The 19,930-nt window shown below is 35.7% G+C and overlaps 1 protein-coding gene across 3 annotated transcripts in view; it reads right to left on the bottom strand.

Annotated features, from left to right (window-relative positions):
- The window catches only part of LOC109084119 (MAP/microtubule affinity-regulating kinase 4-like), a 30,073-nt gene extending 13,892 nt beyond the window's left edge, over positions 1-16,181 (bottom strand). For 2 of the 3 annotated variants that reach the window (XM_042724310.1, XM_019098818.2), the window contains exons 1-5: positions 6,466-7,147; positions 4,123-4,320; positions 2,344-2,397; positions 357-405; positions 161-226 (exon numbers count right to left, since the gene is read on the bottom strand). In XM_042724310.1, coding sequence (XP_042580244.1) covers positions 161-226; positions 357-405; positions 2,344-2,397; positions 4,123-4,320; positions 6,466-6,516 — 418 coding nt within the window. In that variant the 5' untranslated portion in view covers positions 6,517-7,147. Of the gene's footprint in view, positions 1-160; positions 227-356; positions 406-2,343; positions 2,398-4,122; positions 4,321-6,465; positions 7,148-16,031 lie in introns of those variants that run through there. The other variant, XM_042724311.1, reaches the window with a different exon arrangement.
- Positions 16,182-19,930: the final 3,749 nt, after the last annotated feature.

Raw genomic sequence — 19,930 nt, 5'->3', positions numbered from 1 at the left:
TTGAGCATCAAGTCTTTTTGCATTATGTTCCAGCTCTGGAGAGACACACATTACACTAATATACACCGTATAGTGAACACACACAGCCCTTCCAAGGCCACACCAGTATTAAACAAAGTCATATTACATACTCCAATATGTACAGTACACCAGAGCTCACCTCCACTTGCATATTCCATCACAAGATAAAGCGTCTTCTCTGTTTCAATAACCTCAAAGAGCTGGACTGTAATATATGAGTAGCTGGCATTTAATACTTTTGGCAAGCTTACATTTAAACAGAATTAGATCATTACTTTGTAATATAATTATTATTAAAGCAAGCATGCATTTATTGCATATTTAGTGCATCTCACCAATGTTGGGGTGACGGAGAGTCTTCATGATCCGCACCTCTCTAAACAGCTACAAAAGAAAAAGAGGGTAATGTTCTCTCCATCTGTATAACGTACCCAATACACAATCCTTGTTGCTGTGGAAACCCCATGATGGAATCTTGCACCTGCATCTGTCCCATAATACATCTCACAGACATGTGTTCAGAAGAAATGCCTTTAATACACCCCTCATTACTTTACTTCACATTATCAGATGATACATATACAATTACACATGAAGGGACACCCACAATGTTGAAAACATAAAGATTAAATCAACTCAATATGTCTTCTAGTCAATGCAGATGTCTCATCAAACGTTTGCCGGGAGATCGTACAGCAAATCCTGTCAATCATAACAAGAATATATGAGCAGCTGTTTTCCTCACCCATGTGGGTTACTGGGGCTTGTCGATTCATAAGCCAATCACATTACATTTCTCTTTTTTTAATCACATTGCGTCAACCTCTCATAATGACTAAGCCAAATATTTTGCTCATTGAAAAACTGCTAATTGTCAGTTTAAAGTCAGCAAGAAATGGAAATCTCCCCTATAAATTTTTAAATCATGTGATTCACCTTACTGTAAATGATACATCCATGCATATGTTTTTTTTTTACCTTGTCATTTATAATCAAAATACTATAACTTGATCTAAGGGTGATACGAGAGACTTCTCTCTGGTGACGTATGTTGAACTTCTTAAACACTACCAATTTCTGACAAATGCAAGCTCGCAATCAGATGCATTGAAAAAACAGACGGACAAAGTCCCCGTCTTAATTGTTTTCTTTTTGGTATTCTTTATGAGTTTAAGTAGAATAAATATGTTTAAAATTGTGTGTGTTGTTGACATAAGAGCTCAGATATGTTTGAATAAACTGCTACAACATGCAAGTTAGAAGACCAGAAGAAAATCCCTCAGAACCATCAGAAAAGAGATATTGCTGACACAGCCACAGAAAATAAAAGCTATGAACCATTACATTTATTTTATATCACCTATATAGTAAAGCATGGGAGTTATCATCTAGCAAAAATGACATGGGACATGCAACACAAAAAAAGAGAGATAAGACAAACACTTACTCCGACAACTGACAAATGCGCCACAGAACAGTGATTCCAGCATTACTATAACACCTCATATCAGCCATATGAGTGATCAAGAAGCCATACATGACTTATGTTCAATAAGGGTGGTTTATGGTTTGTGCACAGTTAACTGTGTGTGTTACAGAGCCGGGATTGAATCACAGTGGGGCATTCTGGGCATGTGGTGAACTACAGCTGTCGACCTCTTCTCTCCAACACACACACACACACTAAGCACACAAACAAAGTTCCCACTTTATATTAGGTGGCCTTAAATACTATGAACTTACATTCAAATTAATTATTTATGTACCTTACATCTGTAACTAATTTCTGTACTTTTATAATTACACTGTAGACCCATCCCTTACACCTAAACCAACCCTTAAACCTACCCATACCACCAAACCTGTCCCTAACCTTAACTGTATCCCACCGCAAAACATTGTACTTATTTTCTGATGTAAGTACATAGTATTAAGGCCTACTCATATAAAGTGGGACCCAAACAAATGATGCATTAAAAAAAAAAAAAAAAAACAGTTAACTAAACAGTGCATTTAAAAATCTTGATATACTGTATGTTCAGACTCAGAGCCGTGTTTGAGTGGTGGGCTTCAGTGGGAGGAATGAAGGCCGGTTATAATCTATTATGAGACAGATGAGTCACTGGTGTACAGGAGAGAGCGCAAACTCAACAGCGACACTAAACACTAACATCACATACATATGAGTGTGATGGGTGATGTTTATGTAAAATGTCATTTTTTTTCTTTTTCTTTTTTATACTATGTTAAAATGACATAATTGCATAGCATTGTAACAGTTGTCTTAATAAAGAAAAAGAATGTCTTGAAAACTGGTCTTACCTTTTGTAGGCTGGTTGGGTTCAACTGAGTTTTGTCGATAATCTTTATTGCAACCTAAATATAAAATGCACAATTAGTGACTGAAACTCCAAACATAAATTTTCTCTTATGCCAGATAGATAGCCCCCCTTGATTGTTTGGGATCAAACCTGATACAGTATCATCTGACATTCATTAGCAGATGGTTTTATCAAAATAAATTTGCTAGACAGGGCAACCAGATTGAAAAATTCTTGGTTACAGTAAATGAGAATATATACACTGCTGTTCAAAAATATATATTTTTTATTAAAAATACTCAAAGAAATATTATAAAATATTATTACAGTTTAAAATAATCATTGCTGTGATGGCAAAGATGAATTTTAAGACTTCCATTTTTTCCAGTCTTTAGTGATCCTGTAGTAATTATTCTAATATGTTAATTTGGTGCTCAAAGACATCTCTTATTATCGAAGATGTTGAAATCAATGTTGTCAATGTCGAAAACAGCTGTGCTGCTAAATATGACAATGTGACATTTTTTCAGGATTCTTTAGTGAAAAGAAAATTCAAAAGAACAACATTTGGAAGATTTTTTTATTTCTATTATAAATATCTTTAATATCATGTTTGATTAATTTAATGCATACTTGATGAATAAAAGTATTACTTGGCTTCAAAAAGAACCCACACTTCTGAACAGTAGTGTTTTTGACCCCATTATTAGAGAAAAAATAAAAATTACAAAAAATAAAAAAAAACAAGCCAACCTCATGATAATACAGTATATGAAAAAAATTCTGTGTCAGGATGTTAAAAGTACTCCTTGTTTCAGAGTTTTATTTGCTTACAGGAGTGACAACCACATTCAACAGATTAAAAAATTCAGTAGTGATAACTGAATTTATTCATGAGTAGTGTGCATAGAACCAAACTGTTAATGCAGTGATGTAATTAAGAGTGCATCTATGTCTCTTTTCTTCTCGTGTGGCGCTAGTCAGAGACAGAGCCATGTGTCTTGACTCATTCGCAAATTCACATGCCAGTCTGTCTCTTTCCACCGTAGCTGCTCCCACCAGCCATGTGGTCTAAAGGCAACTCACACTGTACAGTTCAATCAGAGCACATGCTGTTAGTAGCAGCATAAAGAGCATAAACAAAACAATCTGTTGATGGGTATTTTATTAGAACCTGTACTTTGGTCAAAAATAGATGGCACAAAACTTTTAGTATCCATGTTACCTATTTACAGCCACGATGACGTTGTGGTTATGTCAACCATCATGAATCTGGGAGTGACGATTGTATTCTGTATACACTTACACACACAACCATAATTTACGGGGTTTCAATCTGCATTTAAATGCAGTCATCACTCCCAAAAGTGTATACGTGGCTCCAGATTACCACACATAAGTTCACTTTTCTTGGTCCAAGAGTTTTTAAACTCTCTCTTATGGTATTTAAACATAATTCAAAAAAATTCTAGAACTTTAAATATTTTAACACTGTGCCAGCATGATTCTTTAAACATCACAATTTATTAAAGCTCTCTGCTGCCCACTAAGAAGTTAATCTAAAAATCACACTATATCAGCTTTGGTTTATAAAAAGTAAACGTGGGTGTGAACATTTTCGCACTTAAGTTGGACCACTTTAAAAATATACCACCCAAAGAATTACACAAGTGTCCTGATGAGAATGAGACACAATAAAGCAGCTCCTGTACCAACATCTTATCACACGCTTCTGGTTTTACCTATGTAAATGCTCTCTCTCACAGTCTTTCTCTCTCACCTCTTTGCCCGTGAGGATGTGGCGGGCTAGTTTGACTTTAGCAAAGTTGCCCTTGCCGATGGTTTTAAGGAGCCGGTAGTTTCCGATGTGTGGCAGCTCATCTGAGCAAGAAGCCAAGGAGTTACGACATCTTGCACCCAGAGAACGACTCGAAACATTTGTTCCTTTCTCTGAACGACTCGCCACCAGAGACGCATGCTGGACAGAGAGACAGACACAGAGAACATTTATTAAGGTTTATTAAATTCAATTTGGGAATAAAAAAAATTGACTAAACTGGACTAAAGTGATCATCTCATATTACATAAATTGCCTGTAGAAACAAAAAATTCATTGTAGAATAGAAGAGTTAGCTGGGTTAAGAAAGAAACTAAATAGGAAACTGTGGTGAAAAAGGACTAATGCTTCAGCACTGACCTATTGCACCAGATTTCAGAATTAAATCCTCATTTACTGTTTAAACTCTTACTTTACAAACAAAAATCAAAGTCTACATTTATGTAGATGAGCCACACAAGTGTTGTAGCATCTCACAGTTAGAATTGATTGACTGATTGATTGATTGATTGATTGATTGACTGATTGATTGGTTCAACTATATTGTGAGCATTTCTACAAAAGAACAATTTTCACTAATGATGCATCAAAAATTTTAGGGCCAGAACAGTTACATTTAATTAACACTTCACCGATGGCATATGTGCATTTAAGTGTCTAAAATTATGAAGAAATAGATAAATGTAAGGGGAAATTAAGATAATTCAGCTTGCTTATAATAAACATGAAAACTACATTTTAAAAAAAATCATATGAATTATCATTAGGATTGTAAATGTAATAATGGTAGATGAGAGTGTCCGGGAAAACTGAGGTCAGCATTGGAGTGTGAGTAATTCTGCCCTATAATACAGGATTAACTTACTTTGCCATGGGGGTTTTAGTCTGTCGCCGCTGAAACTAAACTTTCTATTTAGATTAGTACATTTAAACCTGACTGAGCCCTGGACACTCAGGCTCACATCTGGTAAAGTTTTCTGAACGGCTCCAACTTTCCCCTTAAGAGGGGATAGGAAGGAGCTCACACAGAAATCAAATCATGCCCAGGTCCCCATCTGCACCGCTGACCACAGGATTACAGCTCAGGGATTGAATAAATTACTCACGATGACCTGCCCTGCTGGATTCTACCTAACCTCACACACACTATATACAAAATATGCCAAATAGCACATACTGTGCACTAGCTCTCATTCTTATTTTTTTTAAAATATAACAAACAAAAGAAAGAAAGAAAGAAAGAAAGAAAGAAAAGAAAGAAAGAAAGAAATGTCTCTGAAGGATTTTGTTAATTAAAAGACAACACTGGTAACAATAGGAAATGTTTCTTGAGCACCATATCAGCATATTACAATAATTTCTGAAGCATCATGACACTGAAGATTCTGAAGTGGTTGTTGAAAATAAAGCTTTGCAATCACTTAAAAAAAAAAACACACAACTGTATTTTTGATTAAATGCAACATTTGTAAGCATAAGGGACTTCTTTCAAAAACTTGTAAAAAAAAAAAATCTACATATAAAAAGAGAAAGGAATTAATAATTTTATATATTTGCAGGCAGACAAAGTTCAAATGCAAAGCTGCATTATTAGTTCCTAACTAAGGCATCAAGAACCTGGTCCATTATATAAAGATTGGTTAGTTTAACACACTAATGAATTACATCAAACTCAAGTCTATGTCAGTTCATGAACCACAGTGTAATTTGTTGGCGCAGAACTGGTAGGCCACTACACCAGCCAGTGCGTCTGTTTATGGAGCGCGGTGCTGTACGCGAACTGCAGATCACAGCTAACGCTAAAACCTCCCTCCGCCCTCCCTAGTTGATTCTGGTGCCCCGGCATAGTTATATTCATTTCTTAATCTGCAGAGACAGAACGTTTCCTAGCTTTTCTCCCTCAAATTCTGCCAATGAGGCAAAACCGCTCTCTGGAAGAGGAGCGCGCTAAGAGCGCATGGCGCTTGTGCGCAGATGATGCGCTGATGTGTACACTATGCGGATGGCCTGAGCTCTACTGCCTGCGCGTTTCGCAGCGACTCTTTTGCTGCTTTGCAAATTCAAGGATGCGGCCCATTTTGCCAAAGAACCTGCTACGCGTACATGGGCCACTGTATCCTGCCTCTCCATCCTCCCATGAACGATATCAGGCAATGATTGTATCAGGCTGCAAAAATGACGGTTCATCTGACGTTAAATACTGGGCGTTGTAGGATATGAGTGGAAAAAGGGCGCTGAGATAATATATTACAACAATAATAATTCATTTGAAATGATGATACTTACATGATCTGTGCTCCGGTCGTTCGCAGACGGTAAAGCAGACCGAGAGGACATTTTCCCTGAGAATGCACACGATTAAAGAGGAATAACGCGAACAGTATTTACAGATTTAATCTCCCCGGTAAGCGCAGCCCACATCGGCCGTGCTGCTGCAGCTGGGGCCGTGCTTCTCTCACACCGCCTGCTCGGTAAAGCCTGCGTCTGTCATGGCAGCGTCAACAGCAGTCCGCAAATCTCACAGATGTCCTCGAGACAGCTGCATTATTTTTCTGCGATGCAAACCGTGACGATCAAACGAGTCAGTTGACGATGAAAACGCAAGCGCGGCGCTATATAGGTGCTAAAACAGAGCAATGCTTGGCCGGAGCCCAACGATTTTGTAGCGACTCGCTACCCCCCGCCTCATCTCCGCGAGCAAAACAAATACGGCTCCGACAACCCCGTCCTCTTTTCTCATAATAATACCGAGGACCGCTCCGCGCCCCTGTACCGTTCACTCCCGCGCGCGCTCGCTTTCTTCTCGCATCTGTTTGTCATGGGAAAACAGAAGCTTTGGCCGATGACGAGGCCGAGACCCGTTCACATCCTAAAGCAGCCGTTATATTCCAGCGGCGGATATGTGAGATGCGCCACTGCTGCCTCCTCTAGCGCTCGACTCAGCACTGACACAGGCGCGCGCGCGCGCGCACTGACAGACGATTTAAAGAGCTCCACACAAGCGGACTGACAGACAAGCTTGTACGTGTCAAAATTCACCTCTCGATCACTGCGCTTTTTCATCATAGTCATTTTACTTATTCAAAAGTATTTGAAGGGCTAAAGGGAAAATACCATACCCTACTGCAGTTGTTTTAAGATACTAGTTTCTTAACTGTGAAATTGTCTAATGAAAATACATGACCGAGCGCATATTTACAATATTTACACAGGCCAGTGGCAAAGGACAAGATTATAAACAAACTAAATGATAAATATATCTGACTTCAGATGACTGTTCCTAAAACTCCCCAAAGCTAGAATAGGCCTTACCTTTGAAAACTTGAGATTGGTAAGATTTTAAATCATGTTTCTGAAAATGTTGTGAAAACAGTTTGCTAGATTAAAACATTAAAGAAAAGTCTGTTGATGGTAACGATTAATATATTTTTCCTCACTGTACATTTTAAACAACTAAGAAAAAATATTTTACGTAATTTATTAAAGTAAACATTTTATATAAAGGAGTTTGTAGAAATCTTAGTGAGGAATTGAAACTCCTTGGATTTGGACTGTGTCTGCCTCCTGAATTTATTTCTCCTTTTAAATTCACTATACCTTCAAAATAAATTGGGGTTGGTCAGATTTTTATTTATTTTTAATTGTTTTTTTTCATTGACTGCTTTTATTTGAATAAATACAGGGGAAAATGTAATTTGTGAAATATTTGACAATTTAAAATAACTTATTTCACCCAAAAATGAAAATTCTGTCATCATTTATTCACCCTCAAGTTGTTCCCTTTAAAGATAGATCAGAAGAGTCAGAACTGATTTACAGTACTGTCAAACATTTCAGTGAACTCAAACAATAGCAGGTCCAGAGAACTATTGTACAGACAACAGTCAAGGAATTTGTGGAAAATGTCAAAATTTTGTGGCCAGAATTACAATCCATCCAAAAGTTAAAAGTAGTGATTATGTCAAAGACATAAAGTGAACTACAGAGCTTTTCTCAGGATATCCCATTAACTTGCAATTAAGCATGGACTTAAACATAGCAAACTTTGTCTAGTCCAATGAATTCTTCCTATAAGTCCTGATTAGTAACTCGTAAAGATGACTTTTCCCAAGCATACCTATAAAAACCTGTGAACCTGGAAACTGTGTAAATCCAATCATATGACCTGGCGATTTGGGAAACCTTTTGCCATTTTTGTGTGATATATGGCCTACACCTAACAGTCAGATATGTTACAAAACACTTTATGCCATTATGCCCATGTGAAATTAAAGTTATGAGCTACTTTACCTTATTGTGGCATATTTTTGAGTGAAACAAAATATTGAAGAAGAAAACAGAGGGCAGGGCTTGATCTTAACGCACCTCCTCGGCATCTCTAGTTTGCTGCAGACTGCCAGTCAGAGGGGAATGATTAAAGGATGATTATACAGGACAGTATGAGGAGTAGAAAGCAGACCACAGCTATTACGAAGCACTTGGCACTATAGACAAAAAAGTAAACTCAAAGCATCCTACAACAAAGACGGAAAGAGCAAAGCTTATTTTGTAAGAATTGCCTTTTTAAAAGATTTTTTAAAGGCATAATTCACCCAAAAACAAAAAAATTGCTGAAGATTTACTTAAACTTATCTACATCTGGTATGGCCTGAGGGTGTTTCTTCATCGAAACAGATTTTGGGAAATTTAGCATTACAATACTTGTTCACCAATGGATCCTCGGCAGTAAATGGGTGCTGTCAGAATAAACAACTGAAAATAATATCACAATAATTCATTGTAAGCCTGAGAGTGAGTACAATTTCAGCAGACTTTCCATTTTTATGTGAACTATTCTTTTAATCTCTATCAATTCCGTTATATCACATTCCTGCAGTCCAGTTCCACTTGCTGCTATTTTCTAATTTCAAGACACTAAACGGTCTTGAAATCAACAAATCAGCTGCCAAAAGCCTTGCCCTGCTCTACACTCAATGCTTCATCAAGCCACACACCCCATCTAACCACTATTTACATCACAGCCCTCTTTTTTGTCCACAATATCCAGCTCAGTAGCACCACCACCACCTCAGACCTCTAAAAAAGTTACTATACTATTGTCGATTTTTTTTTTTTTTTTTTTTTACAACACAAGCACTTCAGTGGGTAAGGTCATACCTGGTGGGCAGAGAACAGGTGGTAGATGTGGAAGGGTCCTTGTCCTCACCACTTAAATTAACTTGCGGAGTTCCCCAGGGGAGTATTTTGGGTCCTCTTTTTTTTTCTATTATATGTCAATGATATGTCGTCAGCTATAAACTGTAATTTGTTTTTATTTGCAGATGACTCAGCTATTCTAGTCTCTCATAAAGACAAATTAGAGGTGGAAAGGCTGCTTAGTTTAGAACTCGTTAACCTCAGTGTTTGGCTAACAGACAACAAGTTGTCTATCCACCTTGACAAAACAGAATCAATTCTTTTTGGGTCCAGAGATAAACTGAAAAAGGCTATGGGGGTTCAGAGTAGTCGTAGGTATTGTTGAAATTACAGCCAAGGAAGCAGTTACCTACTTGGGCTGTATATTAGATAACAAACTATCAGGGGAGCTTATGGCTCGAAAAATTATCTCAAAGTTAAGCCAAAAGGACTAAGTTCCTGGCAAGAATATCCAGCCTCTTAGATAGTAAAACATTAAAAATCCTGGCTGATGCGCTTGTTCAATGTCATCTTGACTATGCCTGTACATCTTGGTACACAGGCACTACTAAAGGTCTTAAAGACAAGCTACAGATCTGTCAAAATAAACTAATCAGAGTGATCCTTAAATTACATCCCAGAACTCATCTTCTTCCTGACCATTTCTCAAGTCTTGGGTGGCTCAGAGTGGAGGAGAGGGTTTCTCAACTTAAACTGTGTTTAGTTTATAAGATAAGAAATAATCTGGAATCCAAATATTTATGTGATTACTTTTCAAAAATTAGTGATACGCACAATTACTGCACCAGGGGGAGTTCCAAAGATTACAGGCCCTGCCGCTTTAAGAGCTGTGTGGGAAAGTACTCTTTCCTATACTCTGCAGCTGTCTTGTGGAATGATTTACCTTTAAACCTTAAACTGTTGAGCTCTTCCTATTATCATTTTAAATCTTTAATAAAAAAAAATGGTTATTAAACTTATAAAGAGGAAAAAAAGTAAGGAAATAGAAATCCTTGAAGTAGTAGGAATACTGTATTGTCTGCTTGTGTGTCTGCTTGTCTTTTGGGAATTTAGTCTTTGTTTTGTTTTTTGTTTTGTTTTGTTTTTTTTAATGTGTTTTTATTAGTGTTTTTTTGTTTATTTATATGTATTTTTTTTATGCTCCCTTTCTTCATTGTCCTCAATGTTGTTAGTACATGTACTGTTACTCATCTTCCATCTTAAGGACCACAATGGAAATAAGCCTATGGGCTTTTTGTGTTTTTATCCTTTTGAACACTTCGTGTTGATTGTTGTTGTTCAATAAAGTATTAAATCAAAACTCACATAGCACCACAGCCTAGTTAAGAAACACTACATCTCAGGACTGCAAGGCCCTGCAGAGATCAAAATCATCCACTGAGCGCATCATCAGGGATGCTCTCTCCACCTTACAGGACATTTAATTTGAGAGGTTCAGGACAAGAACCAGAAAAATCATTAAGGACCCTAACCATCCCCACAATGGTCTCTCTTCACACCTGCACTCTGTCAAACACTACTGCAGCTGTAAAAACACAAAAATCATTAAGCTCAGGCTTAATGAGGACTGTTTATCACCTGATGAACAAATGAAGGGAACAAAATGTACCCATACAAACACAATCCGATGTTTTCATACATTTAATGCACAGTTAATGCAAATTACACATATTGCCTTGAGCATTCAAAACTTAATTACACAAGAGTCTCATGGACATCTCAGATGTAAAGTTGGTTGCTATGTAATTTTTACAATAATGAAGTCCCCCTTGGAAGTTTTCCGAGGCCCCCTAGTGGACACCATCCCTCTGGTGGCAAAACACTGTTTTAGACCTCATCAACTTCATTCATAAACAATGTTTTAAAATACTATTAATTTGGTAGGTTAATATTAGAGTACATATTTACATTTATCAAAATGCATGAATAAATTTTCCTACTATCCCTAGATCTGTAACCAGAATAATATCAAACTCATAACAAACTCACAACCTCAGTGGAACCAAATAGCTTTTCCTAATCTGAGACACAAATCTGAAAGTCTTAATTATTGTGTTTGTACATTTTTAAACGTAAAAAAAAAATGCTAAAATGACATCAATGGATAAAAAGACATGGTATATAATTGATATTAAGTTTAGACCATCAAAGACCACTAGATGGAGCTCTAACATCTATTTAAAAAATAATCCTACCTGGAGATTTACAGGAAATGGAGAGTGAAATTTACATTCATTTATTCAAATGTACAGTCATTACGCGCCACTCCAATACTCCATGAAGTTAAAATAAACACAGTGAATGATTTTTATGAAGCTTAATTCACCTCGAGGGCTTTTTCCACATTAAACACAACCGTCATTTACTAAATTGAAGGGTTTCTTGTATTACGCGTCGATTATCAATTGAAATACATAGACGTTGTGAATATTTAAATGTCATATGAGAGCATGATGTTGATATTCTATAATGAAATAGTCTCTGTTTGATGATATTGCAAGGCATCGAGGCAACTGAGCAAAGAACAACCATCACCTAGTACTAAATTTAGGGTTTTAGGTATGACCATTTAAATCAGTTGAAATACATAATTATTTTATATATTAAATTTGCACAGTTGCACACATATTTTGATCCACTTGTCTTGATGGGTTGCATTCATGGGTAATGGCAGGACTGGCCTGCAGGAAGCCCTCTTCAACATCCAAGGGTTAAGTGTCTTGCTCTGGGTTGCAATGACAGTGAACAAAGGAAGGGCAGTGGCATTAGAACCAACCATTCTCGCCTGCAAATCTGCAATCTTTACGGGCACACAATGTCAACATCCTCAGAGGGCCCATTTGGGATTCAAACTAGTAACCTCTGCTGTGAACTGTATGCTTTAAGGTTAAAAGAGAGTGTTTTGGACAAGATAAAAAAAATGATAGAATGACGTGTGTAGCTGTATCCGCTCTACTTTTGTGTGATCAACTGTATCTTTACACATGGGCTTGTGTGTAGTGACAGTTTTTGTATGTTTCCAAGTGTAGTGATGTGTAAATGTGTGTGTGTGCTTGGGTGTGTGTGACTGATGTCTTGAGTTTTGTACTGTTTCAGACCCACGCTACAGTTTCCTGCGGGACGTCCTTTCTGACTGGTTGGCTGATGAAGCAAGGGCCTGTTTGCGTAAATATCCATGAAGTCCTGTGTGATGGGGCAGAGGTCAACCGCCCAATGCAATATTTCAGAATGCATGCTATTGTTTCTTTTTCTCGTTTGCTCTCTCCTTCTCCCATGTCCTCCCTGTTCCCCTCTTTCCTCACTTCTTTTCAGGAAGGCTTTCTTTCTCCTTCTACCCTAGAGACATTATAAATTAACACATGACTAAGTCAAAGACATGTTTTTGGCTGTGCTCAGCTCTCAGGTGGACTGTCAAAGGTCATGAAAATGGCGTATGTGTTTAAGTTAGTGTCTGTTTACATGCAATTTTTCAGCCCCTTGAATTCATCCAAGGCAACTAAACAAAAGGTCTTTGTCAGGATAAGAGCTCTTCCAAGTTTATTCTTGTATATTTGAATAATAGGTCCTAGAATGTTCAAAGTACAGTACAAAAGAACCACCCAAAATACAAACCTCCCACTGACCTCACTCTTGACAAACTATATGAAATTACATAAAAATGAACCATATTAACCAATCAGATTGATCCATTAAGATTTAACGATCTTATTGTCCTCAGTATCTTCGTACTGTTAGTTTCCTGTAAACATTCTTGTTCACAAACTTAAGTCAGTGATTTTATTCAGTTAGTCCAGTCTTTAAACCATAAACTAATTAAATTCTGTTCCTTGGAAATCATCTGTTTCTAGACAGCTGTTATCAACCAGGGGCCTGGGGCCCAATAGAGGGCCTCAGCAAACTTCCAAGTGGGCCTCATGTTAACTTAATTATTTAGAATAAGAAAAATCTAGAATTTAACAACCAAAACAATTACAAATCAAAATATTTCTTATTTCGTTTTTTGTCTTTGAAGAAACAGGATGTCCACATTCTTGAAACCCATGACTATATGAGGAAGCCTTATTTGAAAAGTGTGATTTCTAGACTCTGTGCATATATTCTATAATAATTTATATTTCAACGAGTAGAAACTGTAGTAAAATAAGTAATATTTTTTTAAATATATACTTATCCTTCACCCTTATTCATAAAACATCAAACAACTGGAAAAGAATATTGTTGTGGACAGTGGTGGGTCTTTGACCTCAAAATAGGTTGAGAACCTCTGCTTTAGACTAACATTCACTTCCGATAGCAGAATATAAATTATCTTTTTAATCTCTTCTTGTATACATTCTGTATTTCAATTAATGTATTAGCTAGTTTGTTACAACTCTGAATCGAAATCAGTGATTTGACATTTAAACAAACATAAAACATTAAAACGTACAGATGGTTGTTGTCCTTGGCAACATTAAATAACTGACTGCCCATCTAAGAAGCCTGTGTCCTATATTGCTGTGCTCTTGTCCTGTCTTTACAAAAACACCAAAACAAAAAGTAAATTCCACTTAAATCAATATTTCATTTCCCTTTATTTATTTGGTAAGTAGCCATGTAAAAAGGTAAGTGGCTGTACAGTCAGCCCCAATTTTGTCAAGGTCCAGATTGCACCTTAATTGACGTTAATAACTGCCTGATTGCATTATTCCAGGCATATTGTTGTATGATTATGTAAAAATTATACTTTGGTCTGTTAGCGTTTGAGTAACTTTAACATACAGTCAGCCCACTGTCTCTCTTCTGGCAAGAGTTCAGTGGGTTTAGATGTTTTCGCGGTCTGTCTTCCTGTAGATTGACAGCCCGAGACAAACACTACACACATTCATCTGCCTACAGGTGTAAAAGGAGCAAAGTTCAGAGCACAGAAAGGAAAAGGAAGATAAGAGAGGTGCACGTTGTCTTGAGTCTGAGAGAAAAGAAGGGAAGTTGTACCAGTGCTCTTTGTGTGTGAAATACAGAGAGAGTTTAAGAGGACTGTGCTGTCCTCACAAAATTGACCTCTATAACTTCCTGTTGACTTTAAACTAATGTGGGCAATATATTTAAGATGATCTATTGCTCAGTTATGTAATATTAAGACTCGTAAAAGGAAGAGAGAGGTTATTCAATTGTTTGTCTATTCTAAGAAATTTCAACAGTGGGAATTTCTGTTCTCTGTTAAACCCACCAAACACACACACACTCACCCTCAGCTTCTTTCTGCAGCTATATACAACACCTATTTATAGGATCGTCTAGCCTTTTTTCATTTTTCTTGGAGCTCTTGAGTTGTTTTGCTGTAAGCCATACACTCTGACATCCTATACCCATAGTGTTTGTACATTGTTGTACAGTTGGTGTGTATTAAAATTGTATGTGGCATATTTCAGATGCGTGTTTTACATCCTGTGTGTATATAAGTCTGTTGCCCGCCAGGTTGGCTTTGGGGATGTGTTGTCATAAATAAAGCACTTTGTGCGCACACAGAGACATAAACCATTTGTGTGCTGTATTCCCATGGTTATTCAGATGTCACCAGTGTTTATTCCAAGGAAGAGACTCATCAGCCACCTCACCGTCTGTTTATGGCGTCTCTGACATCACTATCAGTATTTATGGATCTCTTTTCTGCTCTACACCCAAGGAAGATGTGCTGGCATTAGTCACTAATATTCCTGTCTCTTAAATCTAATGTTTCATAAAAGGATGTGTCTCATTCAAGAGCATTAAATGAGAAGTAAAGGAAGGCCTGAAAATGTAACTAGAATCAAATGGTTTATAAAAATAAAAAATTAATTAAATGTGTTTTGAGAAAAAAATTTGTGTAAGTTTATTTTGAAACAACTTTCTCTCTCGGAAATTGCTTGTAAATTTCCTAAAGAATTACAAAGAAATACCAGGTAACACACTTAATTAAGCATGAAATTTGGAAGTAGAAAGACTGAAATAATATTTTCTCGTTAAACATATTCTGTTTTATTTCCAACTTTAAAAAATATTTTTTAACATTACATCCATAGTAAAAAAAAAAAAATAATAATATGTTTAAAATACATTTATTTTTATACTATAAAGTTTAAATCTATGAACATATTTATTGACATCTCTCAAAACTTACTGATTTAAAAATAAACCAAAAAAATTTTTAATACCACTACCCAATACAAATTTTTCTTAATATTAAGCCTAAAATGTTTTAATGTCACTATTGATGAGGATTATATGATCTTTGGATAATATCGGTCTTTCAATGCAAGATATTTATATTGCATCTTATTTTTTTTAAACACTTTGTACAGCAGTAACACAGTACACTGTACATAACACACAACGTGTATGTGTGTGTGCAAGTGATTTTTTTTTTCTGATAAATAAGGATGTCCTGTTTGCTTGAATACACACCTCCATTGTTCACCATAAGTGGTGGCACAGAGGTGAATGACTGACTGACTTTTTATCCTCAGGAGAGTGGAGTGCATGAGTGTGTGTGTGTGTCATGTCATGTTATTCAACAAGCTTGTTTGGGTGTTCCTGTGTGTCTACATCACATATATGTGTGTGTGCCTATAGGGCTCTGATACAAATCATTTTCCAAAACACTCAAACAAACAGCTAAAAAAAATATGTGTGTGTACCTTTGGGTAGAAGGGAAGGAGAGTTCATGACCAAGCCTAAAGGTGAGCAGCACTCCCAAAACAAACACACGGTTAGGTACTGATAGTTCCTCTAAAGCCATCTGTAATGAAAGGAAAGCTGCTTCTGGGAAATCCATTGTAATATGCCTACATTCCGTTGCCACTGATTAGAATGTCTGATGAAGTAATTAAGTTGTTGTCAGCTGGAGCCAATAGCAGGGGTCCATTACAAAGGGCGGGGCTTATCACTTCAGGGACGAAAGGTTTCTTTAGTTTAATCAACATCACACGACAACAAAAAATTAGCAGAGATGCTGGATAGACTAGATAGACCACTACAATTTGATATTTACATTGAATATAGGGAAATATTATTCATGTAGTCTGTTCTTTTCTTTTTTACTGTATGCATCCAAAATAATGTAGTTTACTGAAATCATCGATAAAGCAATAGTTCACCCAAAAATGAATATTTGCTCACCCTTAGGCCATCCAAGATGGATCCTCACCAATCGATTCCTGAAGTAATCCGTATGACTCCAGTCCATCAATTAACATATTGTGAAGTTTGTATGAAACAAATCCATCACTACGGCATTTTAATTGTAAACTGTTGTTTTTGGCCATTAATCAACATTATATATAGAGGACTCATATTCTTAAAGATTTTCAAGATTTTAATTGTTTCAAGTTAAAACATTTTTGGAATTGATGGAATTGTTTATTACAAACACAAAGTGGTGTGCTTCACAAGACATTAAGATTCAAGATTCTTTATTGTCACTATAAAAAGTACAGTGAAATTGCATGCTCTGGCATTGACTCCCATTTGATGGCACCCATAGAGGATCCATGATGAGCAAGTGATGCAATGCTAAATTTTGCTAAATTTCAATGCTAAAAAATCTTGGATGGTTTGAGGATGAGTAAACTTTACATTTCAATGTTCTGTTCCTTTAAAGGGATAGTTCAAATTAAAAATTTTAATTCTGTCATAGTTTTTGGGTCATTCCACGAAATCGGTACCTTTTGCATCCCCTAAGAAATAATCAAACAGATTTAATATAACAACAAATAAATTTCCATTTTAAAAACATAACAATTTTATGTATGATTTCATCATTACATAAAAAAGTCAATTAAATGTTATTTTAAATAATTTAAATAGCATTTATGCTGATAAGGATGAGGTTTTTGGCCTGTCACTCTCTATGGTTTTTCTTTTTCAGCAGGACTTTTAATTTTCAAAATGAAGGCAAAATTATATTAAAAAGCACAAATCACATTTGCATATTGTTCTAAATACAGTCTCATTGTTAAGCAATGTTTTTGGCATAAGTATGCATTTTTTTCTATAAAATATAAATCAATTTATTGGTGTCCCCTGATTTCATGTCAGCCCTGTTACCCTCATCTAAAAATCTTTGTAGAACAAAGTACATTCAAGAGACATCATTTCTAGGAGGCTATATCATCTCTCAACGAGGATTCCAACACTTAAAACACAAGCCTATTTCTCTCACACTTCTCTATAATGTTCTATTTTTGATGATTTATGAGGCTTGACTGATACTGTCTACTGTTACCATTTTTAAAATGTGAATTTAAACAATTATATCTTACATTTAATATAATCAATATTTACAAGTAAAATCCTTTCAAAATGTACAATATGTAATCATTAAACCTGTTACCATCAGCCCTGTTACTTTTCAGGGTAACAGGGATGACATAGATTAGGTGTCTCTATGTTTTTATAGATTGTCTGTGTAAAATGCAAACATGTTTAAAGGTCACCCTGGAAGTATTGTTGAGCTAATGCCTGTGTCATTCAGTGGCATATGAGCATGAGTTACATTTTAGTTAGTGTTATTGGTTTTGGTAAACTATTACCAGGATAGTATGATCAGTCTCAATGAAACTCTTTTTTTTTTCTCCATAACTCATTGTCAATAATGCATCCATGTAAATTCAATTACAATCAAGAGCACCAAGGTGACTGCAGACCCTCACCCCTGTCTTGTAATGTTCAAGAAAGTCAAGATGAACATGGTCTGGTTTCAGATGACCACAGAAAGACCAAGATCTGATCATCTTCCTTGTCTAATAATTGAAAAAGATTAGTATTTTTGAAGTTCTGTGAGGGAACACAGACAAACAGATGGACGCATTATTTAATTACAATAACCTTAAAACATTAGATCTTCTAGAAATGTAATGTGCTAATAAATCAACAATGACTTAAACTGAAAAATTTACTGTTTACTATTGTCATACAACTATGCCAAGTAAGTGCAAAACAATATAATGCAATTTAAAATGGTAAAGCTGTACAGTATAATGTAAACACATGTGCAGTGTGCTGAAGAATGTGTATCCTATCATCCCTGTTACTCTGGTCAGTCCTGTGACTATGACGTCAATCCTGTTACTTTGATTAATTTCATAAAAACTGTAAATATTATATTTGATACACCCTTCCAGATTTTTCCCTTGTAACTTTAACTTTATTTTATTTTGGACAAAGCCCATTTTTAAATATCTCTCTTGTAAAAAAGATATATTTTTCTTAATTGACATGTGGTCACTCTGCAAAATTAGGATGTTCTTGGTCATCTGAATGACAAATATAAAAATATGAAAAGAAAATCTGAATTATGAAACAATCCCGGACTAAAATGCTGCTCATATATGTCACATAGCAACAAACTATGATAACAAACTATCACATAGTTCTAATTAAACTACAGCCTAACACTTTAGTAACATGTCGGTAACAGGGTTGACAAAATACCAAAACAGGTAGAAAAATAGTCATAAAATAATAAATTACATAGCCTGAGATGGCACAGTACAATGTCCTGTCATTTTAAGGTGTCTTCATTTCATGGGTTTTTAAAAAAATGTTGATTAACTTATTTTATTTTTTTATTTTCCAAGTGGAAAAGGCACCGATTTCATGGATTGACCTTTATCTACCCTCATGTTGTTTCATTGTTTAATTTTTTTCTTTCCACACAATGAAAGTCAACAGAATCCAAAACAACACTGGACTCCACTGACTTTTACTGTATAGACATACATAAATAATTTTTGGGATGCACTGAAAAAAAAAAGTTAACGACATGTAAATAATGATAAAATCTGTGATGTTTTGTGCTGAACTACATTAGTGGCATTATAGAAAAATTCAGCAGACTTCACTTACCTTATTCAAGTGTGTCTATTTTTACAAGTGTGTGCGTCGTTCTCCGACTACAGTTTGTTTGGGATAAAACAGGGTTGTTGTGTTGGAAAGGAAGTGGCCGCCTGTGGTGGTGTGTATACTTGGCTCTGATAAGAGGACTCATTTGGCACCTCTCAGAACAACAGGAATAGACCAGTTACCCAAAACATCCCTAAGCTGACAGACAGGAGAACTCAACCACAACTCAACCCAAACCCACAGAACTCCACATGGCTGAATGAAAGCTGAGAGGAGCCCACCTGCCACTGAAAATCTATAATTGCACTTACTCATAGAACATTTATCATGTAAATGGCATTGAGTAAAACAGATATTAGCACTCCAGTCTGGGGTCAGTAGTATTAATAACAAGTAAATATAAATTTTATATGTATATATATATATATATATATATATATATATATATATATATATATATATATATATATATATATATATATATAGTATATATATATATATATATATATATATATATATATATATATATATATATATATATATATATATATAGAATAAATAATTATTTCAATTGAAAAACTGTATTATTTTTGATCGAATAAAAGCCATGGTGGGAATTAAAGACTTCAATGGCATTTTAAAAAGCTTACTGACCCACACTTCTGAACAGTAGAGTATAAAAACAAAAGAAGTG

The sequence above is a fragment of the Cyprinus carpio genome, chromosome B5 (assembly GCF_018340385.1).
Source record: "Cyprinus carpio isolate SPL01 chromosome B5, ASM1834038v1, whole genome shotgun sequence".
Classification (NCBI taxonomy): domain Eukaryota; kingdom Metazoa; phylum Chordata; class Actinopteri; order Cypriniformes; family Cyprinidae; genus Cyprinus; species Cyprinus carpio.
Note: the sequence above shows the minus strand (reverse complement) of the source record. Positions and strands in the feature narration are given on the sequence as shown.